Genomic DNA, 26,512 nt, shown 5'->3' on the forward strand with positions numbered 1-26,512 from the left:
TTAAATATCCAATTATTCCAACTAAAAAATGTCAATCATTACTTGTTTCATCTTCTCAAATGTCAGGATTTATTTGCCTTCAAGATAAATAATTTAAGTATATTGTCAAAAGCTATTTTACATCCCTATCACAATTCTCATAAATTTTAAGAGATCAAAAGATTAATGGATTATAATAATTGCACCCACTAATATCTGTCTTAAGAAATTTAATCCATCAAGAAACCCTCATGCCATTAACCAGCAACTCTCGATTTACTTTCTACTTTCACTTAAGTTGCCTCTGATTGATTGTTTGGCTGAGGAGCAGCTCTTGCTTAGCTGGGATTTCTGAGTTATATTTATCCTGTCTAAACCTCTCTGGAGAATGGCAAACTGAAGGTCTGGTTTCACTGATTTGTCACTCCTCACTACTGGCTGCTTGAGCCCGGTCAAGCCTGCTTAATGACTCACTGCTGTACAGAGCCATGGCAGAATGATTACCGATCAAACTATCAAATATGATTACACGACTGCCTACACTTGGCACACAGGTATGTCATAAACTGAAAGTAAGATACTCTTGACCCCTGCATGTCCTCTAATAAATAGATTATAAACAAATAGGTATAAGCAGGTGAAAAGATAACTGCACATTTCAGGAGGTGGCTGTTTTATTGCAGAAACCGTAGCATATAGTGAAAATAATCAAAATTGTTACAGAACACAGTAAACAAAACTATACAGAAAATTGTGTGCTAAAGCAGAAGTGAGTTTATTAGATGGTAAAGCAAAAAGATGTAATGAGTTTACTTATTATAGAAGTTGGGTGAGGACAGTATTTGTTACAATCTGTAATTGAAATATAACACAGATGATCAAATACTGAAAACTGTGTGTAATTACACCAAACAAACTAGAGAATCTACAGAGCTTTATTCCATTTTCAAACTTCGTCATCCTCTTGGGCACGGGCACACACACACACACACACACACACACACACACACACACACACACACACACACACACACACACACACACACTTTCTACTGTGCAACAGTGTTCATTTTGTAATGAAGCAGAGCTGTGGCAACTGGGGAAAAAAAAAAAAAAGAGCTTTTTATTAAGTTACAATAAAGAAGAATAAGTATAAACATAAACAGCTGTCTACATTAGTAATATGGTCTCCGTGGATTATTCTGTAAGAAGACAAAAGAAAAAGCAGATTAAATTCAAGCACAACAAAGGACTGTGTGTGGCTGTGCAGCAGAAATCTTCTTTAAAAAGTCAACAGATCATAACACGGAAACAATGTGTGGCTTTCTTTATGCAAATACAAATTATGTAAACAGTTTAAATAAATTGGTGAAATTTTATAGATTACTTTTACAATGTTAGAAAACATAAAAGATATGTTACCAGTGGGTTGGGCCTGAAGCGGTAGGCGAGCATCATCCTCTTTCTAAAAGCGTCATATTCATCATCACCTTTCGAGAGCTCAGCTGGGCGGTCAATTCCAAATCCTGCTCCATTCATAGCCGTAGTTCCCCTGGAGTGAGACAGAGAGATCATAAAACAAGACTTTTTTGTGTCTCTCTGATACGAGTGTTACAGTCTCTAATAAAAACAACTGCTCTTCCAAATCAGAGGTGTAAATAATGAAAGTATTAATGAATGGCTACCGTGCACGTTGGCTCACTGTCAAACTCATGGCCCCCTGAGACAGCTGAATATAAACAGAGCCAGTGGTAATAATGGCTGTGTTTATATTCAGCTATTTATACCTAAATAGGTCTGCTAAGTCCTATTTAGGTATAAACGCCCACAAGATTTACAAGCACACACTGTAAACTGACTGCTAAGTAATACATTCCTGACACTGTCATTACCGGGTCATGTAACGACACCAAATTACACTTTTATATACTTACTGCACTAAATGTTGAACTAATAATTCCTGCAATGTATGTACCAAAGTACTGAAGTAGTAAATCAGGTGTAGTTTACTTACACTCATCATGGGCATGGATTTCATGGTTATTTAGAATTTTTGCAACCGTTCATCTTCCAGGATGGAGTGATTATACAGCATATATTACTCTCTATCGACTTAAAAAACAAAAACAAAAAAACAAAACAAGAAATGGTGCACAAGTTGGAATCTTTTTATAACTGCCAAAACTCAAGAACTGGAAACTGCTGGAGTGTCACTGTCCACACTGAAGCGAGTTTCACGTTGACATGGAGTGAGAGGGTACTGACCAATAAAGACGATCCTGCTCTAAAAACACCTTCAAGATTATCCAAACCAAATTTCAGTCAAAGCAGGTTAACATTAAGCCGATGGAATGGCCTTCCCAAAGCCCCGACCTCAACCTTATTGAAAATCTGTAGACTATGTTTAAAAGCTGGGTTTAAATGAACTGGTTTGCCAATACCAAAAGTGTCTGGTTGAGGTGCAACTTGATAAGAGACATTTAACCAAATATTACAATCAATCCATCCTGGAAAATTAACAGTTAAAAGAAATCATTTAAAGCCCCAATTTACCACGGCATTCATGCCCATGATTAGTATATGCAAACTTTTGCCCACAACTGTAAACACCAGAAATCCAACATGATAAAATTACGGCACTGAGTTCGGTTTAATTTAAATATTAGAAGGATGATATAAGTAGAAATGCTCACTTGTTGACAGGAGCCTTTATTCCTTGTCCTTCACTGCCGAGGCCTTCGCCTTCTTTCCAGCCCATCTTCATGAGCATTCGGAAACCGAGATTCTCCACCGTCAACTTAAACTCTTTGTATTCTGAGTAGTCAGGGTCCCGACCCTCCTGTGAATCCAGGAAAAAAAGTTGAGCATTCATAACAAACAGAAGCAGCATTGTGTTTTGATTCCACACATTTTTTATGACTGTGAGGAATCATAATTCAGTTTTATTAGAAACACTCAAAAAAATCCTAAAGATATCGCACAAACATGGAGCCAATGGGACATGGAAACAGCTAAAATAAAGCAATAATGTTTATCATCCTTGGGAAGTGCACATGTACAGAAACAGGGAGTGTATATAGTTGATTATTAGATTTGTACAGTTAAGTCATAGGTGTCCTTCTATTTTTTAGTTGTTTTAAATGTTGAGAACATTATAGATGATGTATCTCAATAACACTCAGCCTTCAGGCCTTCATCAAATACAGCCTGCAAAAACATATGTACTATAATAACCCAACAGTTATATTACATTTTCCTCAAAGACACTTGTCTGTGTTTATATGTGCTTAGACTCAAACTGTATGCCGTTTGCCATTTAAAAAGCCACATCCTGGAGCTGACTTTCTAACAACTTCCCATGCCTCTGGGAGACAAATTACATTCATAGTGCTCATTTTTTCAGCTTTGATACTTTTTGATGAGATAATAACAGTGTCAAATCACACAGATTTATTTTTAAAGTAGCAATTACAGTCTGTTCCTAGGGGACTTTCAGAAAGGGACGAGGAATGTGCTGGGAAATGGGCAGTCTGGGTTCAACTGCTGAGGCATTTCAGAAAAACCTCAGCTCTACTAAAGATATGTATGCATTTGTTGTGGAAAAGACACTAAAAATTATATATATATATATATATATATATATATATATATATATATATATATATATATGAAAAAACTGATTTACAAGGGCCTACTTTTGCAATCCTTTCTTTTCCCCAGAAATAACATGCGTGATGCATTAAACAAATCCTGATATTTCCTTCCCAATTTGGGGAAGTGTTGAATTGAAATGAAAACTGACCTTTAGTGCCTTGAAAGTCTCCATAAACTTCTCCAGCTCCTCTGGGGGCAGGAAGTCACCAATAAAGTGCTTCCCTTTACCCATTTCTGTCAGAGATTCAGCCCATTCTGGAATAGACATTTACATTAAAAACAAAACAAAACTAAGTCTTCAAAATCCTATAGAGTTAAAGTGTAAATGAATGATTTTCCAGGCTGCTGGTAAAACTCACCGCGAGTCTTCTCCATTTCCATCTTTCGGAGCCTATGTTCCCAGGTCCCCGCTTGCTGGTCAACCTCTTCATCGCTGTCATACTCGTGCTGATGCTCTCTTATGGCCTTCTCCCACATCACTTGCATGTCTGCCATTGCACGCTTGTGCTTCATGATCATGTCATACATCTCTTGCATCTGCAAAAAACCCCAAAAACAACACCTGCTCAGTTAGCAACACATATGTTGTTAAGAACTTCCAGGAAATTATAATCTTGTATGATCTGAAAGAAATTTAAAAGACTAAAGCAACAACACTATGTATTCTTTTTTAATACTTCCATACCTCTTGTTGTTCTTTCAATTGTCTCTTCTGGTCCTCAGATAATTCTGTCACTCCAACCAGACCAAGAGGTTTCCCTTTTTTATAACCCAGACCTCTCAGCTCCTGGGCTAAAACGGGGAATATCCATTAGTATGTATAATGCTAGCAATCTCAATTGCTCATTAATTGTCAAACTATCTTGCTGGGCTCAATGTTCAGATGACTTTATGAAATATGGCTATGAGCATTAGCATGCATAAGTTGGAAAATATTTAATAATATTTGTTGTCAGCTGCAAAACACATAATACCGTCTTACGAAAGAATTGCACAAGAAAAAGGTTTGGGGTTAAATTAATATTCATCCCCTACAAATAAACACATGAACAGTACTTGCACATTTGTAAAGTAAATACCAGAAAGTGATGGTGCGTTAGGGTCTGGAAGACTGTTCTCATGAGGAACAACAATGAGAGGAATAGGCAGGTCGACTTTGTCTTCTTCAGACCCCCATCTGCTCTTCCTCTTTCGTTTCACAGGTGGGGTTTCTGACTCCTTAAAGTGAAGTGCAGATGGTTGGCTCTGCTGTGGAGAGATTTCTGGTACTGGAAAAGCAGCTGGTGGCTTAACAGCTGTCCTGGAATCTCCTGTTAAATCTGCAGAGTTCTGAGAGTTTGCAGCACGATACTCCTTTACTTTCTCTTTGTAGAAACGGTGGGCTGGACTTTGTTCATCATATAAAAAACTGAAGGACAGAAGATTCATACAGTTCAGACGAACTATCAAAAAAGAAAATGTGAGACATGCAGGACACAGGAACAGATATGGCCACTTACCTGAAGGCTGGGTTGTCTCGGTTGCGCTCAGCAGCGATGGCTTCCACCTCTGGGCCACCCTCCGCCACAAACTTGGCCAGCTTCTCAGCCACCTGCTGGGTTTCCGCGTCCACTGGGGGGGAGACTTTAAGCAGCCTATTAGTACTGGGAGTCAATTCACACTCTACTACTGTACCGTACTCAACTGGCCCTCATACACCACCAGTCTAGAGCCAATAGGGGATAAGAAAAGGAAAAGGGAAGGAGGAGCAAGGGGGACAGGGGTGGTGAATGGGGAACTGTATGGATTTGAGGCGTTTACTGTAACAAATGAAGAATGAAGCCCTGAGAGACTCCAACAACATACAGTATGACTATAATTTAAAACTTACATCTGCATTCATTACACCGTTCAAGTCAAAGTCTAATACTGTATTTATTAAAGACTTATCCAAAAATAAATCAGTATAGCACAGTCATTGTGCCAGAAAACAGATTGAGAGTCTGAAAGCAAAATCTGCAACATATTAAGCACAGTTAAAAGCAAAGGCTAGCTGTGATGTGTTGGCATGAAGTTGGAAAAAGACCCAATCAGAAGCAGAAAGTGGGTGTTGAAAAGTGCAGATCCAGATCAGAACTTTAAAATACATGAATGGTTCAGCTGCTTTCTAAATATCTCAGTTTTAGATATGCTAGGAGTAGACACAGTAAAAGTTACACATTTAAAATAAAAAAGTATTGGTGTAGATGGTAAGCTGCACTAACACTACTGAGAAATGTGAGCCTTCTGCTATGCAGTTTTCAAAACAGATCAAGTTATGATGAACTCCGTTGCAATAGTACATTAGTTACAGGCTTCTGTAGTCACGATATTAGCCATCACTATCGAGCTCTGAGTATCTCAGTAGTCAGATTATAATACCTGAAAATTGCAAGTGTATCTGAGAATGCGGTATCGGCATGCATTCCTGTGCAATAACAGTAACTCTTGAGAGGAAAGATTAAAGAAAAGAAGCAGAAAAGGAAGTGTGTGAAGTAAAAAGGCCATTTACCATTATCTGAGAGTTTCTCTGGTCTTTGCAAATCCTTTTTCCATTCTGCAATCTTTTTCTTGTAGTAGAGATATTCCACGCTGCTCTTATCATACAAAAAACTAAAAGACAAGGGCAAAAATTGTAAAACAGATATGTCTGAAAAAAACTTTCAGAGTAAAATAAGTCTTACTAAGTTAAGCGACAATGTCCTTCAAACTTACGAGAAAACAGGATTGTCCTTGTAGTCTTCCTTGGCCTTCTTCTCCAACTCAGGTCCCCCCTCGGCCACAAAAGAAGCCATCTTGTCGATAATGAGTCTGGTGTCTGAATCCTCTGGGGGAGAGACTTTAAGCACGCTATGAGTACATTTACTCAAAGGGCACAAATGACAAAATGCCAGTCACAAGGCAACTGTTCCACTGGAGTACGCAGAGGATGCACTGAAATGTCCAAGCCATGGAGGTGTCCCCTGACACAATGAAAAACACAGGCCAGGAATTACCTTTCATCTCTAAGAATTTGGAGTAATCGGCCTCTTCTTCCTCATCATCACCATCTGGAGAGCAAAAGACACTTGGCCTCTGGCTGAGAATGGGATTCTTCTTGGACTGTGAGAAGCTCTTGAACTGATTTAGCATGCTGCTGACTCCAAGGCCAGGTCGCTGGCCAACGAAAATGCTCTTTTTCTGGAGCGCATTTCCTCCTGGTGATAAAGTTGGGGTTGATGGGGTCTTGGCATCATTGATGGAACCTAGAAAGAAAGGGAGACACTTCAGGAAAACCCTTCTACTAAATTCTATTATATTTAGATTCTAATTAATTAGGTTATGCATACTAATGCAAACTGTCCCATCTAAAGCTCTGCTAAATATCATTCAATATTTTGAGTAAGCTGTGCAGAATTGGGTACTAACCAGACACATGCGCCTTTTCCTTCTGCATCTTCATGAACTGCTGTAAGAAGCTCCCATCATTTGCGAACTTATTTGTGGAAGCCCCTTGGACACTGGTAGAACTACAGGGATAAAAGTGTAAAAAGGTATTTTTAAAAATATGTTTTCAAGTCTAAGGTTGGCATCACAGAAAACATTCACGTGTACAAGTATCAGATTGTTGGTATTCAAACTGAATGTGGGCCATGATAGGATGTGTATAATTACCTTTCAGGCAGAGGCTTGCTAGTGGTTTGAACATTCATTTTTGCTTGCTCTGCCATTCTTTCTTCGATCTCTTTTTTCTTCTGAGCTATCAGTTTTTCTTGACGGAGAATAGTCATGTTCATTTTGCTTTTCTGTGGTTGGATGGGTCTGGACTTCCACCCTCCTCCTCCTCGACCTCAAATACATGACAAAATACAATGCATGTGACAACAAATCTAAACCTCTAACAAAAGATAGAGCCACCCTCTGAAACAACTAGCATATCAGGAAATCTGACACTTATTTTATAAACAGGCGAAGACTAGTGCTAGCCTTTTTTTAAAAAAAAAAACACTTATTCGAGCAACAAAACAATTTTCAGTAGCTATGTGACGAACTCTGAACTGGGTTAAAGAGGCAGTTGTGTCTTTAAATATGATTGTTAAAGACTGCAGTTAAAAGTGTGTATTTATTGAACTGTATTGCTCTTATTTAAAACCTGATCCAGCTAACCCAACAGCTAGTTAACTTAGCTGGCGTTGTACACTGGTTCAAACAAGCTAAATTAGCTTGTGAGATTTAACGGATAAATTATCGACCTTAAAGTGCAGTTTGCACGTATTTGGCGTAAATCTCACTGTAAAGGTTTACCTGAATCGCCAGACTCCATGGTCGCAGCAGGAAGAAAAATGCACTTCTAAAGAAGACGAGCAGGGACGACACAAAAGGCCTGCAGTAGTTACGGTAGAAGCGGGGCGACTTCAGGCTGAATTTCCCCACAAAACTTCCGGTTTCCACTCACCAGAATAAAAGCATAATTTTTACCTCGAGCCTTAACCGCATTTACTTTAAAGTCTATGTAGTAAATCGGGCGATCGTGGCTCAAGAGTTGGGAGTTCGCCTTGTAATCGGAAGGTTGCCGGTTCGAGCCCCGGCTTGGACAGTATCGGTTGTTGTGTCCTTGGGCAAGACACTTGACCCGTTTCCTACTGGTGGTGGTCAGAGGGCCCGGTGGCACCAGTGTTCGGCAGCCTCGCCTCTGTCAGTGCGCCCCAGGGTGGCTGTGGCTACAATATAGCTTGCCATCACCAGTGTGTGTGAATGGGTGGATGACTGGATGTGTAAAGCGCTATACAAATACAGGCCATTTACCATAAATAGGTATAGAATAATTAAATAAAACCATGCTTTCTTAAATTCCGAATCTTAAACAAGGTATATAATTATCCTTCATCTTCAAACCCCTAAAGGAAAACAAAGAAATAAACAAACAACAACAAAACAACCTGTAGTAAGATTTTTTTTCTTCACATCTCCCTGCCCTATTGAAATTGTTTGGACTTGTAAAGAGGAGGGCTAGTGAATATATTGTTACCACAAGCTCTGACTATTGAGCTATCAGGCAGGAAGAAGATGGATGCAGTGAAGGAGGACATGCCGAGGATTCGTGTGACAGAGGAGTAGGCAGTAGTCGAAAGAAGAATAAAAATACAGTAATTATAGTCCAATACTTTAATCATTTATTAATTGTTATCATTCAGCTTCTTTTCAGGTTCATTTTTATTGTTTAAAATGGGTTAGTTCTCTTTCTTCTTTGCCTTCTTCCTCGTATTATTATAAAAATGATCAGGTTTAAAACGTTCTGAAAAGGTAGTACAATATACAGATAGACAAAACACTTTGTCTTATAGCCATACCAATGTAGGTCAAAAATGCACCAATAGGGCCTCCTCAAATTTGACAAAACTGACAAAAAATAAAACTAAAGACTTGCTTCTATATTATATATTCGTTTAGTTCGTTTTATGGTAAGATAGAAGAAATTATAATTTGGAGGTAAATACACCGGAAATCATTTCCTGCCTGTCGTGTCAGGTGCGCGTTAGTTTCCGTTTCCTGTTGCAAGAGCCGTTGCTGTTGTCCCTTGCTGCTACCCGTCCGTACTGTGCGAACTGCTCTCCTGCTCAGAAATGGCTGAAGCTCCCCCACGGCCCTGCCGGTTTTTTTGTCACCGGTGTTCAGCAGAGATTAGTCCGCGTTTACCGGTAAGGGCCGTAGAGACACCTTTTGTCCGCGTGAAGGATGATGAGTAATATCCGACCTTGTCTTTTTTTTATGTGGGTTTGGCACTCAAAGAGTCTCTCGACTCATTTGCTGCTGTTTAGCTGCGCTAGTTCGGCTAGCCCTGTAGTAAAGGACGGGGTGGTAGTCAGGTGTCACTAATCAGGCTGGCGGATACGCTTGGGTTGAGATGTCATGTTTTACCCTTATTATATCGAACGTCACTAAATGACAACCAGGTAGAGCTGACGTTAAGGGCTTGACAAGTTCAGCCGCGGTAGCCTTTTGACATTAACGGGCAAGCTAACGGAAGACCGCGGGCTCACTTTCGATTTAGGGGACTTGTTCTTTTTTTTACTCAGGAGACACCGCTTAGCGGGGAATGCTTTCCAGTAAAGACTGTTGTTGGCTGATTGTAGTTGTTAAATCATTACAAAGTCACTCTCTGTCGGCTCTGCTGTTGTGGCATCAACCAACCTCCCAGCACTGTTGTCAAAGCCTTTCACATGAAGCTTCTTGAATGTTGCAGTAACAGTTTCTCTTTAGTCAGTCTGCTGCTCAGCTGTGTGACACAGTGCCCTTTAAATGTAGGAAACTTCTGAAGCCCTGCTCAATAAAGTTGCACTCCATAAACGCTCCTAAAGACAATTAAAAAAAAAAAAAAATTATATGGGTTGCAGAAGTATATAATGTTGGCGTTCGACCTAATAAAGAGACAACTTTGTTTGTGTCAGGGATTCAAATTTACATTTTCATTGTAGGACTACACGTGTCCACGCTGTGAATCTGGTTTTATTGAGGAACTGCCTGAAGAAAGAAGGTAAGGAGGATCAATCTGAAGAAGTCCACTGAAACAAAGTTTAGCTCTTCATCACACTCTCTTTGAACATTTAGTCAATGAATCAGAACATCAGTGCAAAATATGAGCCACCAGTAAATCTTGACCATAGGCAGAAGGGACTTGTGTACTGATGCTCTGATGATAAATCGGTGTATCGCTACTTAGTTTAATATTTCAGTACATTTCTACCTCTTAACGTTTCACTTTCTGTTTATGCAGTGCTGAAAATGGGTCTGCCTCTACTTCCTCTTCCAGTGATCAGTTCCGCCCAGTCTTGGAGGTAAGTGTGACGTGATAAATCAGCTGGTTCTGAAAAAATTTTTTTTAACACCCTACACCAGGGGTGTCAAACTCAAATACACAGTGGGCCAAAATTCAAAACTGGAACAAAGTGGCGGGCTAACATTAATATTTATTGAAAAAAAAATCTTCCTCCAGATATAAAAATGAATCTTTTCTTATGGACTCAAATAAGTTTTGCTGGAAAACTGAATATGGAACAAGCAAAGCTTAATACTAAACAATATATATATTAGCTGTATAATACCAGTAGGCCAGCTCTAATAGTAATTTGGTATGGCTTCGCGGGCCAAATGTAATTAGGCTGCGGGCCAAATTTGGCCCACGGGCCAGAGTTTGACACCTATGCCCTACACTATATTTTGACATTGTCTCTGTCTCTACCACTAGAACGTGGATCACCAGCACTTATTCACATTTCCCCCGGGTTATGGTCCGTTCGCCCTTGGGATTTTTGATGAAAACTTTGACCTTCGGTTGCGGCTACCCACAGAGGACAACCGAGAGACGGAAAACAGGAGAGAGCGGGAAATGGCATCGCGGCAAAGATACGGTGCACGGCAACCACGGGGTCGGCATGTTCCTCGGCGACAGGGTACGCGACACGAAGGAGTGCCCACATTAGAGGGGTGAGACATTTTCAGCAGTAGAGCGTAACTGAGAAGAAGTGACAGGGGAAACAGCTTGGCTTGTTACTGTGTTATGTGCAAACATTATATGTCACATGTTATGGTAACAGTATTAATCCCACTGTTTCTCAGTTTGAACCCTGTTGCTTGTTGTAAGTAGTTTGTTTTTGTGATGTTTCTTTTTTCCTGACTAGAATTATCCAGCAGCTAGTAAATGGAATTATAGCACCTACAGCCATGCCAAATATTGGGATGGGACCTTGGTAAGTTTAAGAATGTATGATAGACACATTGCTTACTTATTTCAGGAGACTTTTTACTTTAACATCCTTCTTAATTTGCAGGGGTATGCTACATTCCAATCCAATGGACTATGCCTGGGGTGCCAATGGGCTCGATGCTATCATTACGCAGGTATGTACAATGTTTTTCTTTCACATGAAAATAGAGATAAACTGAAACAGAATTTTATACTTGGCTTTCGAGTCCAACAAATCTATTCAACAGAGTTGCAGGAATACTGTGATCTAGTGAATACAAGACCTGGGCCCTGGATTTCAGAGTGGGGTCATTTTAGCAAGTTTAGCACTTAAAAATACACTGAAACAATCTAAAAGTGTTGAGCACAACATTTGGAACCTCCGTCTGGTGTTTCAGGAAGTCTCACTAACGTACACAGAGAGGCTTCAGAGATTTGACCTTGAAGGCTTTCAAATTTGGATCACTAACTAAAATGTAAATCTGCATCAGCTGATTTTTTGAACAAACAAAAATTACTCTGTGGGAGATGGGAGGGGGGGCTGACTACAACGAAGAACGAGGACCTAGGAGGGAAAAAAACTCCCAGCATTTTTTTTTTCTATCGGCTGGCACTGGATATGAAACATCAGGACATAACCGCATGGTTAACACGTAACACACCAGCATGCCCCTAAATGTCTTTGCAGAAGTCCAAAACAGACATTATTGTAATGTTATTAAGGTGAAGTCCAAAGACAAAGCTCTAGGCTAACTGGCTCAGAATGTATCTGTGACTTGAACATAATTTAGTGAAATGTGCAGCTTGGTTTTTAATTCATGGTGTTTAATGTGACTGAGGACAGGATAAGAACACAGAGGCGCATGGAGGCAAAATAAAAGAGCCACCACAACAAACACAGAAATGGTAGAAATTACATCAGTGTTGTAGCTTAAGGAAATGGCAAAGCACAATGCAGGCCTGAAGTTAGGGTCACAAGCAGTATCCCCCTGGAATTGTATAAAACCTTCAGTCTAAAGGAGCATCTTCTGCAGCCCAGCATCACTTCTAACCTTCCTGCAACTTTCACGTCCAGGTCACGTTCCTGACCTGATATGCTGCCTTCAGGCTTGGACACTGTGGACTCATTCACTGAAACTCGTGGTTTGGTCCCTGGGTCATAGCTTTCATTGACCCGGTTCCCATCAATATTAATGATCCTCAACATGAGGGTCTGGTCAGAACAGGAATTTCAAGGTTCACTCTAAAAATAACAGTGACAGTGGGAGTGGAGTCGAAAAAAAAGGAGAAGGTCCAAATTAAAATTTTTCTTTTTTTGTGTGTCTAGAGTCAAAGAATGCACGTTTGCAACTGCCTAATGAAGCACCGGTGATCAGGCATATAGAAATATGAAGAGAAGTTTCCTTTGATTTGATCGGCCTTGTTGTCATTCTGATTTGGTCACAGCTGGTCATTGTGAGCATGTCTGTTTTTCATTTGTAGTTATTAAACCAGTTTGAAAACACGGGTCCCCCTCCTGCAGACAGAGAGAGGATAAAGAATTTACCCACGATTTCCATCACAGAGGAGCACGTCAGTAAGTCCTCTTCTCATTTTCAGTGTGGTTCTTTGTACATTTCACTGCAACCTGCTCAGCTATGCACTCTACTTAAAAACAAATAAATAAAACATCTGTGTAGACAGTTCTACTGATTCAACAACAGTATGTGGTTTTTTTGTTGTTTTTTTTTGAATAATGAGAAAACAGCCTTTGAAAAGTGTCTCTTTTTTGGGACATTTGGCTTTGTCACAATTGCTCAACACTACCTAAACTCAAATAAACTATATCAGCATGATCTCAGTTTTCCCTGGGGCTGATGTGTGTGTGAGCACAGACAGATGGTGTGTCGTTTGCTGTTTGCACAGGTGCTGGTTTAGAGTGTCCCGTGTGCAAAGAAGACTACAGTGTTGACGAGAGTGTAAGGCAGCTACCCTGCAATCATTTGTTTCACAATGACTGTATAGTACCGTGGCTGGAACAGGTATGTATATTTAATGGATGATGCAAACAGAACTATAGAGCTGATTGAAACATTAATTGTGTTATTTCATTGATATCAACCACTTGCATATGAAGCCAGGTTTGTTTTGGATCACTTGATTCTTATATAACCTTTGTACTTCATAAACTACTAATGTGGTTGCAGCAGATGGCTGCCCCTCCCCGAATCTGGTTCTGCTGAAAGGTTTTCTTCCTGTTAAAAGGGAGTTTTTCCCTCCCAATGTTGCCAAGTTCTTGGTCATAATGGGTTGTGTGATAGTTGGCTTTTTTTTCTAATCTTCTAGATTATTTTCCTTAAAGTATAAAGTGCCTTTAGGTGAGTGCTGTTATGAATTGATGCTATATAAATACAATTAAAATGTTTCTGATGATACCGTAAACAAGTTAACTGCTAAATCATAGCTTTACAGTTTTAATAAAGACTTTCAAAAGCAGCACTGATTCTCAATATTCTCTGGTGGCTCTCTTAAATCTTGCTGCTTTGAAACTTTAGTGGTTTTCTGTATTCCAGGAGTAAAGAAAAACGCTCTAATCCATGCAGTTTTACACATACTGCATCATTACACGGTAGTTTGGAAAAACACACAATATTTCCCCGTCTTACACTTAGTTGCAGGCCATATTATAAATGAGTTGCATTTTTTTTCCCTTGGTGCATATCATGTGTCTCTTCTGGTACTTTCAGCAATCTTCCAGGAATTTGCTGACATTTGTGAGCCAATCTTCACCCTGGAAAGATTTTTTTTCAGAAGCTCTGTTTTACTAAAAGGCCAAAACAGAAAAAGCAGTGTTTACCAAAGTACCTGTGTATAAGTGGGCACGGCTTACAAAACCAGTCGGATGCATGCTGCACTGTCTTATTTAAGAGCTGTCATTCATCCTGCCATTGTGTTGAGGTCAGATGTTTTCTGGTTGGTGGGGGTTATTTAGTTTTATTTTGCTCTAACTTGAGCAGCTTATGACGTGTGAGTCCTGAAGAAATCACCTTGTCACTGAAGCTGTGGCTAGAGGCAGTTGAATTACATTGTTTACAGAAATATGTCAAATTGAATTGACAATAACAAATTCCAACACTAACTCTTTGGTTGCACTGGACACAGAGGGTTTTCAGACCGTTTGCGGTGATTTTCTCTCTTTTTACTGGCTACATGCAGTGCTTGTTCAGTTCAATTCAATTTTATTTATACAGTGCTAAATCACAACAACATTCACCTCAAGGCGCTTTATATTGTAAGGTAGACCCTACAATAATACATACAGAGAAAAACCCAACAATTATATGACCCCCTATGAGCAAACACTTTGGCGACAGTGGGAAGGAAAAACTCCTTTTTAACAAGAAGAAAGCCCCAGCAGAATCAGGCTCAGGGAGGGGCGGGGCCATCTGCTGCGACCGGTTGGGGTGAGAGAAGGAAGACAGGATAAAGACATGCTGTGGAAGAGAGACAGAGGTTAATAACAAGCACGATTCAGTGCAGAGAGGTCTATTAACACATAGTGAGTTAGAAAGATGACTGAAGAATAAATACTCAGTGCATCATGCAAATTTCCCCAGCAGCCTATTGCAGCATAACTAAGGGAGGATTCAGGGTCACCTGATCCAGCCCTAACTATATGCTTTAGCAAAAAGGAAAGTTTTAAACCTAATCTTAAAAGTAGAGATAGTGTCTGTTTCCCGCATCCAAGCTGGAAGCTGGTTCCATAGAAGAGGGGCCTAAAAACTGAAGGCTCTCTTTTGCATGTTCTGAGTAAGGCAGTTTGACTGAGTTTGTGGGATGGCCAGACTACACTGGCTAAATAAATGTTGGCATCAAAGGTCATTTATGGAGTTAAAAAAAGATTTCCCAACCCAACAGCGTCGTCTATTTTTACGTTTTTGGAGTGGCTCTTTGTGGCACACTCAGTTTACTTATTGCTGTCACGCCTAATGTAGGCATTTTCATTGATTACAGTGGAAGCATACACCCAGTGAAGAGTCTGCATTATGTCTACAGTGTAGCCACAAGGCTGTTGTCTGGAACCAGGCTTCTTTCAGTTGTTTAAATTCAATTCAATTGTCCATTTTACTGAATTATTAAGATTGTGGGTGAGAATAAAACTGCTGTGTCCATGTATTAAAGCTGATCACAGTGATAACTTCCTATGCCCCGTCTCTTACAGCATGATACGTGTCCTGTGTGCAGGAAGAGTCTTAGTGGACAAAACACAGCCACAGACCCGCCGGGGTTATCGAGAATGAACTTCTCCCCCTCTTCCTCCTCCTCTTCCTCCCCAAGCTCACCTAGCAATGAAAATGCTGCCAGCAACTCCTAGATTTTCACTGTTTCACAAGAGAAAACATCACACCCTTCTTAGACCCAGCAGCTCCTCTCTGCAGCTGAAACCAGGACATTTTTCTGTCTCAGGTGAACGGGACAGTGAGACGAGGTAAACTCAAATTTTAGGATTTTTTTTGTTTTGTTTTGTTGTTTTTCTCCCTCCTTCTGTGCTGAACGGATATTGGGACCAGCTCCCGCTGCTACTGTTACAGAATGTTTGAGGAGGTGGGAGTCAGAAAAGATGGAGAATATGATGACGATAATAATAACAGTCCACTTATGAGTGGGATTCTTACAAGACCCGGAGCAGAATTGAAGCCAGATTGGACTGCTTTTTGATGAAAACATGTCCTTGCAGCAGTGCTTGGACACATTTTATATTTAAAAGACAAGATGCTCTTTTTTTTTAAAAACATTGCCTGTGGTAGTGGAGTCCGTAGATGTGTAGAAAGAGAATTCCTTTTTGAACTGCGAGCCACTGTACAGCGAATGGATCAAACTAAGACCTTGCGGGAAGGAGACTGAGAGTGTGCATCTGATTTTTATTTATTTGCACAGTTTTTGTTTTGTTTTTTTTAGGTTTTTTTCTTCTTTTTTTTTGGCACAAAATCTCATGTTGGGATGTGAATGTGAGTCAACTGCTGAACAAAAACAAGCAACATTTCAACCTTTTGCATTGAATAAATCTTTGAAGATGTGTTTTTTCTTTTTATTAATTTATTTTTTTAGAGTTTGATTCAGTGTATTTGGTGCATCTTGGTAAGTTGAACATTGTTACAACTTAGGAGGGGATATGTAGTGAAAATGTTCACAACTGTGTGTTTATTGGACCCCTGCAAAGTAAAAAAAGAAAAGGCAAACAGGCATGGGATCATCTTACCTCTGTGGAACTGGCCAAATGTGTTTCACGAAAACAAGTGTTTATTATTTTATTTACTGAATTTTTGTACAGTCACAATAAAGTGATTGAAAACCAATTTAAAGGTTTTTGCTGACGTTGTACAGAAATATGACAGCTGACAAAGTTACTCTGAGGTTCAACTATACAGTATACGTTAAACTATAGGTTTAGGGGAAAAAAGGATGTTAAAAAATGTAAATTCCCTCATTCCCTTTTTCAGGATGAAGTGTTTTGAGGTTTGATTTCTTTAATGGGTCATAACAAATGTTAATGTGTTTTCTCACCATGTGAGATTTGAAACTTTTGGATAAAACAATGTCTTACATATGTCTTGAAACTTTTTTTTGATCATGTAGTAAAGTGATGGTTGTAAATCAGCGTCTTGTTTGCTGCAGCAATGCTCATTTTCAGCCACGTCGCGTATCTGACCTTATATGTGATTGTTATACAACACTGAATCAGTGTAGATGATGTGTGGCTTAATAGAAACTGATCAATGGCTTAAAAAAAAAAACTTGATATGGTGATGCAACAAATTTTAAACTATAATATTTCACTCTCTGTATTACGGCACAAGTCAAAGCCTTTCAGTTATGATAAACAACCAAAGGACACTTTATAAGGTACACCTTCTTAGGGCTGCCTTAATAATTTGTGGTTCAAGAATCCAGTTTGAGATGATATGAGTTTTGTGACATGGTGCGTTGTCCTGCTGGAAGCAGCTATCAGAAGATGGTACACTGGTGATAAAGGAAAAGGACATGGTCAGCAACAATATTCTGTTTTTTTTTTTTTGTTTTTTTTTAAAGAAGCCCTTTTGGTACAGGAGGTCCAGATTGTTCCAAGAAAATATCCCCCACAGCAGACTGAAGCAGAATGAATCCATGATTTCATGTTGTTTTCACCAAATTCTGACTAATATCTGGATGTTGCAGCAGAAATCGAGATTTGGCAGACCAGGAACCACTTTGTCAATCTTCATTTTACCAATTTTGTTGCGCGTATGTGAATTTAAGCTTCCTCCTCTTAGCTCACAGGAGTGACACCCAGTGTGGTCTTCTGTGGCTGTAGCCTTTCTGTCTCAAGGTTTGACGTGTGATACCCTGGTTTTAACAAGTGGTTATTTGAGTGTGGCAGGATGTGGTCTGCTGTTCAGCTGCAGGGAATGGATGGGGCAGTGCCAGGGAAGGCTGGCTAGCACAGGTGGTGCCCATGTTCTAATTGTGCGTCCACCATTTAGCACCTTGGATAGCACCTTGGGACCCAGAGAGCAGAGTATGAGTAGCTGGGAAAACAAGCTGAGGGAGCTGACAGCATTGCTTTGAAACTTTAGTGGTTTTCTGTATTCCAGGAGTAAAGAAAAACGCTCTAATCCATGCAGTTTTACACATACTGCATCATTACACGGTAGTTTGGAAAAACACACAATATTTCCCCGTCTTACACTTAGTTGCAGGCCATATTATAAATGAGTTGCATTTTTTTTCCCTTGGTGCATATCATGTGTCTCTTCTGGTACTTTCAGCAATCTTCCAGGAATTTGCTGACATTTGTGAGCCAATCTTCACCCTGGAAAGATTTTTTTTCAGAAGCTCTGTTTTACTAAAAGGCCAAAACAGAAAAAGCAGTGTTTACCAAAGTACCTGTGTATAAGTGGGCACGGCTTACAAAACCAGTCGGATGCATGCTGCACTGTCTTATTTAAGAGCTGTCATTCATCCTGCCATTGTGTTGAGGTCAGATGTTTTCTGGTTGGTGGGGGTTATTTAGTTTTATTTTGCTCTAACTTGAGCAGCTTATGACGTGTGAGTCCTGAAGAAATCACCTTGTCACTGAAGCTGTGGCTAGAGGCAGTTGAATTACATTGTTTACAGAAATATGTCAAATTGAATTGACAATAACAAATTCCAACACTAACTCTTTGGTTGCACTGGACACAGAGGGTTTTCAGACCGTTTGCGGTGATTTTCTCTCTTTTTACTGGCTACATGCAGTGCTTGTTCAGTTCAATTCAATTTTATTTATACAGTGCTAAATCACAACAACATTCACCTCAAGGCGCTTTATATTGTAAGGTAGACCCTACAATAATACATACAGAGAAAAACCCAACAATTATATGACCCCCTATGAGCAAACACTTTGGCGACAGTGGGAAGGAAAAACTCCTTTTTAACAAGAAGAAAGCCCCAGCAGAATCAGGCTCAGGGAGGGGCGGGGCCATCTGCTGCGACCGGTTGGGGTGAGAGAAGGAAGACAGGATAAAGACATGCTGTGGAAGAGAGACAGAGGTTAATAACAAGCACGATTCAGTGCAGAGAGGTCTATTAACACATAGTGAGTTAGAAAGATGACTGAAGAATAAATACTCAGTGCATCATGCAAATTTCCCCAGCAGCCTATTGCAGCATAACTAAGGGAGGATTCAGGGTCACCTGATCCAGCCCTAACTATATGCTTTAGCAAAAAGGAAAGTTTTAAACCTAATCTTAAAAGTAGAGATAGTGTCTGTTTCCCGCATCCAAGCTGGAAGCTGGTTCCATAGAAGAGGGGCCTAAAAACTGAAGGCTCTCTTTTGCATGTTCTGAGTAAGGCAGTTTGACTGAGTTTGTGGGATGGCCAGACTACACTGGCTAAATAAATGTTGGCATCAAAGGTCATTTATGGAGTTAAAAAAAGATTTCCCAACCCAACAGCGTCGTCTATTTTTACGTTTTTGGAGTGGCTCTTTGTGGCACACTCAGTTTACTTATTGCTGTCACGCCTAATGTAGGCATTTTCATTGATTACAGTGGAAGCATACACCCAGTGAAGAGTCTGCATTATGTCTACAGTGTAGCCACAAGGCTGTTGTCTGGAACCAGGCTTCTTTCAGTTGTTTAAATTCAATTCAATTGTCCATTTTACTGAATTATTAAGATTGTGGGTGAGAATAAAACTGCTGTGTCCATGTATTAAAGCTGATCACAGTGATAACTTCCTATGCCCCGTCTCTTACAGCATGATACGTGTCCTGTGTGCAGGAAGAGTCTTAGTGGACAAAACACAGCCACAGACCCGCCGGGGTTATCGAGAATGAACTTCTCCCCCTCTTCCTCCTCCTCTTCCTCCCCAAGCTCACCTAGCAATGAAAATGCTGCCAGCAACTCCTAGATTTTCACTGTTTCACAAGAGAAAACATCACACCCTTCTTAGACCCAGCAGCTCCTCTCTGCAGCTGAAACCAGGACATTTTTCTGTCTCAGGTGAACGGGACAGTGAGACGAGGTAAACTCAAATTTTAGGATTTTTTTTGTTTTGTTTTGTTGTTTTTCTCCCTCCTTCTGTGCTGAACGGATATTGGGACCAGCTCCCGCTGCTACTGTTACAGAATGTTTGAGGAGGTGGGAGTCAGAAAAGATGGCGAATATGATGACGATAATAATAACAGTCCACTTATGAGTGGGATTCTTACAAGACCCGGAGCAGAATTGAAGCCAGATTGGACTGCTTTTTGATGAAAACATGTCCTTGCAGCAGTGCTTGGACACATTTTATATTTAAAAGACAAGATGCTCTTTTTTTTTAAAAACATTGCCTGTGGTAGTGGAGTCCGTAGATGTGTAGAAAGAGAATTCCTTTTTGAACTGCGAGCCACTGTACAGCGAATGGATCAAACTAAGACCTTGCGGGAAGGAGACTGAGAGTGTGCATCTGATTTTTATTTATTTGCACAGTTTTTGTTTTGTTTTTTTTAGGTTTTTTTCTTCTTTTTTTTTGGCACAAAATCTCATGTTGGGATGTGAATGTGAGTCAACTGCTGAACAAAAACAAGCAACATTTCAACCTTTTGCATTGAATAAATCTTTGAAGATGTGTTTTTTCTTTTTATTAATTTATTTTTTTAGAGTTTGATTCAGTGTATTTGGTGCATCTTGGTAAGTTGAACATTGTTACAACTTAGGAGGGGATATGTAGTGAAAATGTTCACAACTGTGTGTTTATTGGACCCCTGCAAAGTAAAAAAAGAAAAGGCAAACAGGCATGGGATCATCTTACCTCTGTGGAACTGGCCAAATGTGTTTCACGAAAACAAGTGTTTATTATTTTATTTACTGAATTTTTGTACAGTCACAATAAAGTGATTGAAAACAAATTTAAAGGTTTTTGCTGACGTTGTACAGAAATATGACAGCTGACAAAGTTACTCTGAGGTTCAACTATACAGTATACGTTAAACTATAGGTTTAGGGGAAAAAGGATGTTAAAAAATGTAAATTCCCTCATTCCCTTTTTCAGGATGAAGTGTTTTGAGGTTTGATTTCTTTAATGGGTCATAACAAATGTTAATGTGTTTTCTCACCATGTGAGATTTGAAACTTTTGGATAAAACAATGTCTTACATATGTCTTGAAACTTTTTTTTGATCATGTAGTAAAGTGATGGTTGTAAATCAGCGTCTTGTTTGCTGCAGCAATGCTCGTTTTCAGCCACGTCGCATATCTGACCTTATATGTGATTGTTATACAACACTGAATCAGTGTAGATGATGTGTGGCTTAATAGAAACTGATCAATGGCTTAAAAAAAAAAACTTGATATGGTGATGCAACAAATTTTAAACTATAATATTTCACTCTCTGTATTACGGCACAAGTCAAAGCCTTTCAGTTATGATAAACAACCAAAGGACACTTTATAAGGTACACCTTCTTAGGGCTGCCTTAATAATTTGTGGTTCAAGAATCCAGTTTGAGATGATATGAGTTTTGTGACATGGTGCGTTGTCCTGCTGGAAGCAGCTATCAGAAGATGGTACACTGGTGATAAAGGAAAAGGACATGGTCAGCAACAATATTCTGTTTTTTTTTTTTTTTTGTTTTTTTTTAAAGAAGCCCTTTTGGTACAGGAGGTCCAGATTGTTCCAAGAAAATATCCCCCACAGCAGACTGAAGCAGAATGAATCCATGATTTCATGTTGTTTTCACCAAATTCTGACTAATATCTGGATGTTGCAGCAGAAATCGAGATTTGGCAGACCAGGAACCACTTTGTCAATCTTCATTTTACCAATTTTGTTGCGCGTATGTGAATTTAAGCTTCCTCCTCTTAGCTCACAGGAGTGACACCCAGTGTGGTCTTCTGTGGCTGTAGCCTTTCTGTCTCAAGGTTTGACGTGTGATACCCTGGTTTTAACAAGTGGTTATTTGAGTGTGGCAGGATGTGGTCTGCTGTTCAGCTGCAGGGAATGGATGGGGCAGTGCCAGGGAAGGCTGGCTAGCACAGGTGGTGCCCATGTTCTAATTGTGCGTCCACCATTTAGCACCTTGGATAGCACCTTGGGACCCAGAGAGCAGAGTATGAGTAGCTGGGAAAACAAGCTGAGGGAGCTGACAGCATCAAAGAGCAAGCATTTAATAGAACACTAGAAATCATCCACCAACCCATCTTTATTATTACATTGAGTTACTGTGGCCTTCCTATTAGTTCAAAGCATTCTGGCTATTTTCCTCTGACATCACCCAGAAAACTAATGCTCACTGGATATTTTCTCTTTTTCGGGCCATTCTCTGTAAACCCAGGATATGTTTGTGTGAGAACATCTCAGCAGATCAGCAGTTTCTGAAATACTCAGACCAGTCCATCTGGCACTAACAACCATGCCACATTCAGAGATACTTAAATCACCTTTCTCCTTTCTGATGCAGGTCGTCCTGACCACGTCTACATGACTAAACGCACTCAGTTGCTGCTATGTGATTGACTGATTAGATATTTATGTTAAGGAAATAAGTACCTAATGAAGTAGCTGATGAGTGTATTTATACATATCATGAATGACCGTGAAGGCAAAATTAAGAGCACGAAGATGACTCTGATAGATCATTTACAACATTACAAGTTCATTTGAGGCCTGGTGTTCATAAAACCTAAATCTGCCCTGATAAAACCTTCAAGCCTTGAACTACTTCCCTGAAAGGAACATGCCATTCTTGGATTTCTGTCAATGTGTGAAAAAGACATCAGACGTTCCCATTGAATTAAGCAGCCCTTAATAATCAGGTGGCGTCTGAGTCACTGCAGCGCCCTGTGAGGTTTTCAGATTCAAGTAAATGAATATAAGATTGCTAAAGGACTCCAAGTTGTTGGTACAAAGTAATGAGGTGCCAGCACGTCAACGCAATTACAGAAAGCTTTTGGTGACTTATTTACACAAGCTCGACAGAACTGCTGTAGTGGAGAAATGTTGTATCACTAAGCCTTAGAACTTTTGGGAAGACTTACAGATCATGTGATTCCTCTTTAGTTTTTAGAGTTCTTACCTTATGGGCCACACAAATAAGGCCATCACTTAGTCTTCCCAATATGGGCTAACACATGTGGTTTGATTAATGGATCAACCTTTATAGCATGTGCGTTCTGCTCTTGTGTTCACCAACATGTTTCTGGGCCACTCATATTACCTACCTACTTGTTGAGAGTTTCTTTTCTGCTACCTACATTAATTTTCCTGCCTCCCTTTGGTCTGGAATTAGCTGGAAACCATTTGAGAATGTCAGACCACTACATCACCACTACCAGGAAATTAAACCGAACCTGAGTGCTGCTGCACATTTTTGACTAATGATGCAAGGGGAAGACGGCAGAAAGAGGGAGACAGAGAGAAAGACGACATGGGGGGGGCAGAGATGACTTCTGAGCACTGATAGTAAAAGATAAGAAATTTCTGAGATGTCGCAGATCAGATCTGCTAAGTGGGATTAGTTACTGTATATTCTTGTGTAAATGCCAGATTCTGTGAAGCACCACAACCATTTTTTTTAAATATATGTGGCCAAAATTGCACCCAACCAAAACTAGAACAAAGAAAAGAGGCTAGCTACTATCTCTCCTCTGGTGGCAGAACACTCGATTATCGTGGCCTAAATCTGTAGAGATGAAGCTATACCTCTGTGGCTTTGGCTGGTGTTACATGTGGGTTCAGACTATCTGCTAGTCTGGAACGTGGTGATGCCAGTGGATATTTACTTGTTCACTATGTGGAAGCAGCTGGTGTTGTGCTCATACTTTGCAGGTGAAACCACAACACAGTCGTTGCAGTACATGACATCTGCTGTGTATTCTTGCCGACCTTTGTCACAGGTAGTCTCTGCCAGATTATGCAGTAGCTGACTCCACTTCTGAGTGTTAAGTTGTTCTGTTTTTGTGGGTCAGGTGTTGGAGAAGGACAGGAATAATTGATTATTCCTTGGTATTTCCTTTTCATATAAGAGTAAGCATTTAAAAACAACAACAACAAAAAAGGGCCAAATGTGGACAGCACCAGAACAGAAGTTTTTGTTTCATGAGCTGTATACTTGGCAGTGGTTAGCACCTCACAGCTAAAAAGTCCTGGGTTGGAATCCAGCTTGTATCCAGAGACTTTCTGTGTGGAGTTCCCCCCGTGTCTGCGTGGGTTCTCTCTGGGTACCCCGGCTTCCTCCCACAATCCAAAGACAATCAGTTAGTGGGGTTAGGTTAATTGGTGATTCTAAATAGGTGTGAAAATTGAATGTGAATGGTTGTCTTCTCTCTGTGTTACCCCTGTGACAGACTAGTGACCTGTCCAGGGTGTAGCCTGCCTCTTGCTCTATGGCAGAAGAGAATGATGGATTGTATGTTTTGAATGTAAGAAGCTTTATACTGGACCCATTCATATTTTGGATATTTTTTACTAGACTCAAATGTGTAGCAATAAATAAGTTGAATGAATAAGAAGAAAAAGCTTTTAGGACAAAAATCAATATTGTGAGTTTCAGCATGTCCCCTCGGGATCTTCAATGCACTTTGTTTTTGTAGAGAAATGAGTCCAGACTGTAGATCTGTTGCTGGTTTTGAACATGTGCCATGGATAACATTTGAGAGCTTTGCCAGAATCATAAAGTGAATTATGACCACTAGAGGGTGCTAAACACCAGCTAAGGCACCAACATGCTTTAAGGAAGATTGACATTGTCAACGTCTTACAGAACACATGAATTAATTTCAGTTTGCATTGACGTTCAGGGAAAAACATTCAGTAATTGGCAGCATGTCAGGTATTTTCTTTTTTTTTTTTAGATTTAAACATGACGCTTAATTCATGTTTAAGGTAATGACTGAGAGGCCTCAGCTGGATGCAGGCTGAACTGAATTTAGAAGAGCACAGGCTAATGGTGTAATGACATTTGACGCAAAGAACCCAATTAATTTGATGCTTAATCATTTCTGACACAATGACTAGTGAAAATATAAGTGCAGTAGTTTGCAAATAAGTCACGTCCACCCCTCCCTCTCTCCTTTCTCTCTCCCCCCATCTCTCCCTCTCTCTCCCCCTTCTTCTCCTCTCCTTCCTCGCTCTATCTCTGATTGGCTTTCTTCAAAGATAATTGGAGGCAAAATTTGATATGCTCAATGTCATGGACAGGAATGAGGTTTCGCCGGCGTCTGCTGCCACCATGAAAAAGAAGGCGGAGGGCGGCACTGGATGCAGCCACATCAGCGCAGCCAAGGCTGTCTCATCCAAATGCACGCGGAGCAACAGCGGGCAGAACTGTCTGGACCCTGGCTCTCCCGGGGCAGCGAGCGCTAACCTGTCCGGTGTGCCCAGCAACGTCGTAATGGACGAGACCGAGGACGGAGAAGAGGAGTCCAAGTTTCAGCATCCGCGGTTGCGCCGAGCTGGGGGGAGCGGCAGCGGCGGAGGCGGAGGAGGAGGCGGCAGTATCAGGATGAAGAACTTTACGCCAGGAGGGGGAGCCTCGTCCTTGGCTTCCAGGAGAAACTCCAACAAGGAACCCTGCCTTACGCACACAGAGGACGCTCCTGCCGCCCCACGGCCCACTGCTGCCTCCAGAGCTACCGAGACACCCTCTCCGGGCGATGCTGCCCAACGCGGCGAGACCTGCAGAGCTTCTGGGGTGGAGGCGTCGGAATCAGCGGTCGCGGTAGAGGTTTTAAACGCGACAGCGGGTGATGGTTGCAACGGCGTCGCTCCAATTTCCAGCATGAAATGCAACAAAAACGGAGAATGCAGGAGGGACTCGGGTACCGGGAGCCTGCGCTCAATCATCTCCAAGACGGAGAAGCAGACCGGGGGATCGGGGAGAGCCGAGGACGGGGGGAGCGCCAAGCGAGGAGCCTGTAACTCGACCACCGCCAGCATGGACGGCTCGATCACGCCAGGCGGATCCCTGACCGGGGGGCACGGAGGAGAAAGCGCAAACCCCGTGTCCAGCGGAGTCCCCGAGAAAAAGGACTCCAAGGTGTCCTTCTCTAACGCACCAAGCCGGAAAGCCTCGTCCTCGCTACACGGCCCGGCTCAGACTCAGACCCAGCAGCCGAGGAACTCTGTCACTTTCCAGAAGCCGGAGGATGGCCCGGCAATTGTGCCCGCCGAAGATGCAGAACCTCGGGGAAGCCAAGCCAGCTTCATGCAGCGGCAGTTTAGCAGTATGCTGCAGCCTGGAGTTAACAAATTCTCCTTGCGCATGTATGGTAGTCAAAAAGCAGTGGAGAGAGAGCAGGAGAGGGTAAAATCAGCTGGAAATTGGATTATCCACCCTTACAGCGATTTCAGGTAAGAGCTGTGGGTGCGATTGGTTACATGAGGGGCTCGCAAGGGTCCTCATTGTCATCTACAACTTACTTTGCAGTGAGTAGCCTAACCACTGGGACTCCTTGGAAACACATGCATTTATTGTTCGGGGCTGCCAGCTGCTGGTTTTTCATGCCGTCCCTTATGATTGAACCCGCAGAGATTTAAAACGATGCATTGCATCGGACCGCCTGTAATCCCCCCGCCAAACAACCTGTTGTCAGGCAAACCGACTTTAGCGAAGAGTGTCCTTTCAAGGTTGTAAACAAACCCATTGTAGTCCA

At 41.0% G+C, this 26,512-nt stretch overlaps 3 protein-coding genes across 4 annotated transcripts in view; 2 read left to right on the plus strand and 1 right to left on the minus strand.

Moving 5' to 3' along the window:
* Positions 1-635: 635 nt before the first annotated feature.
* Positions 636-8,204, minus strand: sugp1 (SURP and G patch domain containing 1). The gene is made up of 14 exons (XM_085389501.1): positions 7,936-8,204; positions 7,306-7,480; positions 7,060-7,160; positions 6,648-6,896; positions 6,367-6,490; positions 6,164-6,264; positions 5,133-5,256; positions 4,713-5,041; positions 4,319-4,425; positions 3,993-4,170; positions 3,782-3,888; positions 2,673-2,818; positions 1,402-1,531; positions 636-1,181 (listed from the first exon to the last, which is right to left on the minus strand). Exons 1-14 carry the CDS (start codon positions 7,952-7,954, stop codon positions 1,155-1,157), a joined length of 1,917 nt encoding a protein of 638 aa, XP_085245627.1. The 5' UTR covers positions 7,955-8,204; the 3' UTR covers positions 636-1,154.
* Positions 8,205-9,172: 968 nt separating this feature from the next.
* rnf126 (ring finger protein 126) lies at positions 9,173-20,866 on the plus strand. Of its 2 annotated transcripts, XM_085389747.1 has the most exons (10): positions 9,173-9,329; positions 10,107-10,165; positions 10,406-10,466; positions 10,877-11,115; positions 11,310-11,378; positions 11,460-11,529; positions 12,857-12,950; positions 13,280-13,395; positions 15,576-15,685; positions 19,718-20,866. In XM_085389747.1, exons 1-10 carry the CDS (start codon positions 9,255-9,257, stop codon positions 19,785-19,787), a joined length of 963 nt encoding a protein of 320 aa, XP_085245873.1. In that variant the 5' UTR covers positions 9,173-9,254; the 3' UTR covers positions 19,788-20,866. The 2 variants fall into 2 exon arrangements, with proteins under 2 accessions (XP_085245873.1, XP_085245872.1); XM_085389746.1 differs by lacking the exon at positions 19,718-20,866 and having other exon boundaries at positions 9,174-9,329; positions 15,576-17,020.
* A 4,172-nt stretch (positions 20,867-25,038) lies between these two features.
* The window catches only part of LOC146648252 (potassium/sodium hyperpolarization-activated cyclic nucleotide-gated channel 2), a 37,503-nt gene continuing 36,029 nt past the window's right edge, over positions 25,039-26,512 (plus strand). The window contains exon 1 of the mRNA XM_085389647.1: positions 25,039-26,210. Within this exon, the coding sequence (XP_085245773.1) occupies positions 25,039-26,210 (1,172 nt within the window). The remainder of the gene's footprint in view (positions 26,211-26,512) is intronic.

This window comes from Rhamphochromis longiceps, linkage group LG18 (genome assembly GCF_057381845.1).
Source record: "Rhamphochromis longiceps isolate RC_006_pf linkage group LG18, R_longiceps_female_GT1.1, whole genome shotgun sequence".
Lineage (NCBI taxonomy): Eukaryota > Metazoa > Chordata > Actinopteri > Cichliformes > Cichlidae > Rhamphochromis > Rhamphochromis longiceps.